Source organism: Argentina anserina, chromosome 3 (genome assembly GCF_933775445.1).
Source record: "Argentina anserina chromosome 3, drPotAnse1.1, whole genome shotgun sequence".
NCBI classification, from domain to species: domain Eukaryota; kingdom Viridiplantae; phylum Streptophyta; class Magnoliopsida; order Rosales; family Rosaceae; genus Argentina; species Argentina anserina.
Window position 1 is genome coordinate 28569009 of NC_065874.1, and position 6000 is coordinate 28575008.

The 6000-nt window shown below is 37.9% G+C and overlaps 1 protein-coding gene across 1 annotated transcript; it reads right to left on the minus strand.

Annotated features, from left to right (window-relative positions):
- Positions 1–2005: 2005 nt before the first annotated feature.
- LOC126788781 (uncharacterized) lies at positions 2006–5208 on the minus strand. Its single transcript, XM_050514792.1, has 3 exons — positions 4620–5208; positions 4197–4364; positions 2006–3787 (listed from the first exon to the last, which is right to left on the minus strand). The coding sequence occupies exons 1-3, from the start codon at positions 5166–5168 to the stop codon at positions 2072–2074; spliced, it is 2433 nt and encodes an 810-aa protein (XP_050370749.1). The 5' UTR covers positions 5169–5208; the 3' UTR covers positions 2006–2071.
- Positions 5209–6000: the final 792 nt, after the last annotated feature.

A 6000-nucleotide genomic window follows, 5' to 3' on the forward strand; every position in this document is an offset into this window, starting at 1 on the left:
CTTGAATCACTTGATACATATATGTTCGCTTACATATAGGGTCACTATGAAAAGAAAAATACAAATTTCGGCCCTCTTCGATATCATTTTTGTAAACAATTCTCAAAACAAAGTTTGAAAAAAGAAAATGAGAATATGAAAATGTTAAATTGATTTTTTTTGTAATAATTGAAAAATACTTTCAGTTTTCATTTTATGCGTTTTGAAAAATATATTAATTAACAACACGTTTTCACCATAATTTCTTTTTGAAAATAAAAATGTCCGAACACCACATGTTTGGTTCGTAATATTTGATTAACACGATGGGAAGTTGGGAACCATTAACATAGATGATTAAGGATATTCTTGTAAATTTTAGTTTCTCTGTTTGATATGAATACATTAGAAAATAGAAATCATAGACCCTTTCTCAGTCCTTACTGCTAATGAACACCATGATCACATAGGATTTTCTTGGGGGTTTTTACGATCTTCAATGTTTCAGCTATCTCCTTCGGTGCTATAAGGGTATGTTTGCTAATCCGGAAAACGAATGACTCGTCACTCTAGGGAGTTTCTCATTCTCCTTTTAAATGGATGTTTACAAACCAATTGGGGAATAATTTCGTGTACAACTCTTTATTTATAGGTCTGATTTACTGTTTCCTTTAATTGAGACAAAGGTTCAGTATTGTTTTAGACTTTTGGCGTTTTAGACGGGTTGGGCCGTCATTCTTGGTAGTGATCGAGTTCTTTTTCTTTATTTCTTTTTTCTAGAGGCTTCCTCCACAAGTGGAGGTGTTTCTGAACGGTAGGTGTTTGCAACACTTCCGAAGTGCTCTTGACTTGCAACTCAAAGATTTCTTGGATTATTTTTAATGACAGGTGACAACAAACATTATATAGGTTATTTTGTGTGTCTTTTACTGTCGATTAGGAAGCTACCTGCTACTGTCGATTAAGCAACCTGTTACTGTTGAGTATGAAACTAACTGCTACTGTTGAGTATGAAACTAGCTGCTACTGCCGACTTGAAATGTGCTATTGTCGGCTGAGAATGTACTTGTTACTGTTGATTATGAATCTAACTGCTGTTGTCGATTGTCAAAACTTACTGCTATTATGATTTTTGGTGAGCAAAATTCAAAGTTTCAAAGTTTCTAAAAACAATATGCAATATGGTACTTAAATTAAAGTCCATGACATAAAGAACAACTTTATATATTGACTCACCTCTAATTGCTGGTGGTTTGGCCGGAAAATTTAAAATTGTTGGAAAAAAAAACTAAAAATGAGGAGAGAGAAACTTGTTAGATCTAAAAGTGACAGCTTAGTAATTTTCGTGAAAATATTGGTAGTTTGGACATTTCAGCATTAATTAATTAATCAGATTTATGTCTATTCATTTTTAGACTTGGACTTATGTCCTAATTTGTATAAGAAATATGAAAAATGAGTTTTTAGTTAATTCAAATAATGTCTATTACTACTAAGTAATTTTCTATAAAATAAATCACATATGGGACTACGTGCTCGCACCAAAATTAGTTTAACTACGTGCTCGCAGATGGGCAATTGGACTTTAGTTCTTTATTTTTGGCATGGGTTTGGTTGTTCCTCATGTAAATATGCATAACTTTAATATGAGTGTTATTGAATCTGTTCCCGTGGAGTTCATATATAACGTAAATGCTATTTTGAGAGTTATATACGTACTTATATAATATCATTAACACTCTTAGCTTATTCTTAAGATTAGTTACATCATAAGGCATTTGTTGTTTAAGTTTATTTTGGTCGTTTCAAAAACCATATATATATATTGGTGCTTTAGGCTACAATTATTTCTGTTGTGGGTGAGCTGTTATGTTGTAACCTTTCGAAAAGTTCTACTACCGTCTTTCTTTCTTAAAAAAGAAAAGAAAAAGAGATTATAATCATTGTCATTGTTAATAGTACATGTATTTTTGTTGATTTCCCTAAACGAAATCACCACAACTTATATGTATGTGTCAAGTATCATTTATGCAATCATTTAGTTTTTTGAAGAAGAAATGCAAAAAAATAAAAATGCACGCATATGCATATATTATGTTTTTAAAGCACGCATCTTACAAGAGGTCTCGTACAAGTTAACTTGGCTTGAAGGATTCTCCCATTGAACAAGTTCTTTGATTCCCTCTTCTATCTCTCTTGTTGCTCTTATCAAACCACTTACGCAGAACGCTAAAGCACTCAAACATAAAACGGTTTGGCCCTTCAGCTCCTCATTTTGTTGACAATGAATTTTATCTACAGCTTCCTTTGAGTGAAGGAGATAAGAACTTACAATCTTGTCCATCTCTTCATCTTCTAAACCACAAACCCTAAATGCTTTTAAGGTTTGCGGTTCTCCCAACTCGAGATCACAAGATTTGGCACATTCTTGACCATCAAACGCTTCCTTCTCAAGAATTGTTACCGAATTGATCAGAGTGATATCCTTAAAACAACTTATCAAGGAGCCAACCATCTTCTTGAAAAGTTCAAGGTCACAGTCCATGGTATCGACAATACCTTTCCAAGAACCCTCAAGTAATTGTGAATTTTGTTCAAGAACTCCAATTGCATGACCACTAAAAGCTATGAGTTCCATCATTTTGGAGATAGAACCCATGAGCTTTCCATAGCAAGCACTGTGAAAAGGCAGGAACCAGAAATTAGGCTCCATATCAGCTTCTGCAATGAGCTTCCCCAGTTCTTCAACATGAACTTTCAGACATTTTTGTTTCTCTCGCAATTCTGCTCTTCCAGACTGAAGACTCACTGAGTCAATACACTCATGCAATGCCCCGAAAGTTCTAGATAGTTGAACTTTTGCAAGAGTGGAAGCTCTAGTGGGTTGGAACAGTAGCTCGACAATAATCGCTGACGATAACCCAATGAAGGTTTCGGTAATTCTTGCTATGGCAAATTCACTTGGAGCCCCAAACTTTGTTCTGCCCAAAATTAGTACAGCTCCAATTACCGCAGAAATACCACCAGCTTGGCCATACAGTTTGCTTCTCTGAAGAAAACTGGTAAAAATGAGCCAAGGAATCAGAGATAAGACTCTAATGGGTAAGATCCTATGGAACATAAAACAACCAAAAACTCCATATACAGTTCCTAAAACAGTCCCTTGTGCTTTAACATTTGCAACTTTAAATGTTGCTTCTCTAGCTGCGGCGAAACTGATAGCGACTGGAAGCCCTGCCCAGAAGCCATTTTCTTTGCTGAATTTCAAGCCAAAGAACACAGCTAGACCCAGTGAAAGTGAGCACTTGAAAGCTGCCATGACCCTTTTGCTGTTTACCTTGGTGGAGAAGTTACTCCATACCGCACCCTGTTTACATGAAGTAATTGCTTCTTGTTTCTGTGGAATTACCAATTTGTCCTGTTCGGTACTACCAGAACTTGGTGCCAACATTTTCCCATGAAAGAGATTTATACAGAACAAAAAGAAAAATGGGGGTAAGTCCTGGTGGGTTTGTGGAATGGTCTGAAGTGCTTGGAGGCATCTAATATCAACTTCTGGGTTTGATTCAGGAACAGTTACTGCATCTTCACAAGGAATGCTTCTATTTAAGCTCATTTGATCCTTTGCTAGTTTAAGTAGACAACTTTTGAGCTCTCCATCCGCCACTCCAACTGGGAATGAAGGAGTGCTACTTAAGGCCATTTCCATCCCTTTTAAGGGAATCTCCAAAGCTTGCAATCTGTCTGCTGGATTGGCATTGCTGTGTCTCAGAAATTTTAGTGGAAGTCTCTCCCATTGCATGCTTTCCTGTTCACAATAAAACCATATTTTGGATCAGCACGTCTGAAATTAGAGAATGATTAATTGGGTGAATTTAATCAGCATGCATCTTTAATTCTTTATACCTTATATCAATTACACTAAGGTGAGATCTGCTCTGCTTTGTATAGGTATGTATCTAGATTAGTGATGCACACGTAGAATGTGCTATGTATACGTACGAGTAGAAGGGCCCGGATACGTAAATTATAGTTTACTACATTGCAATCCTATACACTCTACGTTTCACATACACGTATAGATTATGTAGTATGGTGAGTGGTGACTATAGCGTAGAGATTATATATAAAAACCACACGTATATGGAAGCATGGATATGTGAATATTTGTTATTTACTTTGCATATGTGCACTAATTACGAAATATAATTGCTCACCTGATGGCGTTTAATGGTTTGAATAAGCTTGGATGCTGTGGAAGCTAAGGACTTTGTTTGTGAAATTGAAGCAAGTGCGGATGCGGCATCTTCTGCACAAAAAGCCTTCAAAAAAAGTTTGAGCCTCTCCGAAGCATTCTCCACAACCAGCTTTGAGTTCTGTTTAACCTGCAAAAACAAAGTACTTGAAATAAATTTTCTTACTTTCCAATGGCTAAAATGCATGGTTACTCTCTCTGCCTGTCCATTTCATGCCCTCAGATCAGTTATCAGTTTTCTATTTTTTCGGTCGTAATATCATATGCAACAGTGCAACCCATTCGAACATTTCTTGCCCGCATATATATGACAATAATCACAATATAATGGACCAACACATGCGTATTTGCGTTCGTATGGAGATTAACATAAACTAGGTAGTACCTCTCGACAAGCCAAGCCTGGGAAAGGAACCGACAAAGCAAGAACACAAGCCAAGGCCCCAACGGCTGTACTCGCTGCCACATGCACAGGGTGCATGATAGCATCCGCACTCCCACCCTGTATGAAAGCAATAACGTACACAAGCACAATCTGTCCCAAGGCTATGCGCTTGGACACCAAATGAGTAACCTCCCCAGGCAGAACTACCACAAATGCCGCCAGACCAACTGCCAGAGCCGTCGTGCTGCTCGTCAGACGGGCTGGTCCAATTAGCCAGAGGCTCAAGATAGCCGGCGCGACGCTCTGGACAGTGGCGTATAGGGCGAGCCAGAATCCACGGAATGTGTCACCTAGAGTTGCATCAGGAGCAATAAGGATAACAGTCACGTAGGAGAATGCAGGCAAGGCTACTTGCCGTCGGAGAGCGGGAGGGCCGTAGAGGGTGGTGATGGCTACTATGGTGCAAGCTAGAGCGGTCCGGAAGGCCGAAGCTAGGCATGTGACCCACAAGGCTCGAGCACGGTTGGTTTGGTCTTTCGATGTTGCCATTGCCTCCGAACTCTGAAGGAACAGGTGCGCTTGGCTAGGGATGGTGGCCTCGAAAGGAATAGGAGTACTTATGTCAGGGTCGGGAGGAGGGAGTTATATATACACGCGAAGATGAAGGAAGATGGAAGGCAATTACTAATTGGGGGTACTACGGAAGGCTCTAGTGGAGCCTACTATGTGTAGTGAATGGTTGACGCACCTATTGCTAGTGACGATGAAAGTAGCGATTTAGGAATAACACTTCATTTGTATAAAGAATTAGGTGCACACATTACCGCCACGTTAAGCACCATTACATGCTAGTTTGATGACAAAACGGACATACAGACACTTTGGTTGCAGTAAGAAGTGCTCATGAACAGTGGCAGTAGGACGGTGGGCTTCAAGTCTGGCCGTAGCAAAAAAAATATTTGTCATGTATAACTAAACAAACTGTAAACGTTAATAAGTTTTTGAAAATAAAAGTAGGTCAATGAAAGTAGAAGGTTATTCTTAAATTAAAGACAAACTAAAATACTCAATAAAAATTTCTCTAACAATTAGATCGAAACTTTCAATAACTCATACTCGTAATTTCTGATTCAATATATGAAGGGGAGGAAGATTTAAAGATTTATCCTTAAGGATTTTTCATAATTTAAGAAGAAGAATACAATCTTATAGTGAAAATGTATACTAAAAACCCAATTTTAGTATATTTTTTGGGTTAGCACTAACATAGTAAAAACAATTGGCTCAAGAAACTTGCATAAGTTCCGGTCCTTGTCCGCCCTTGCTCATGAAAACAAGGTAATGAACTCATTATCACTTTGTATATGTAGGTCTATTAAGA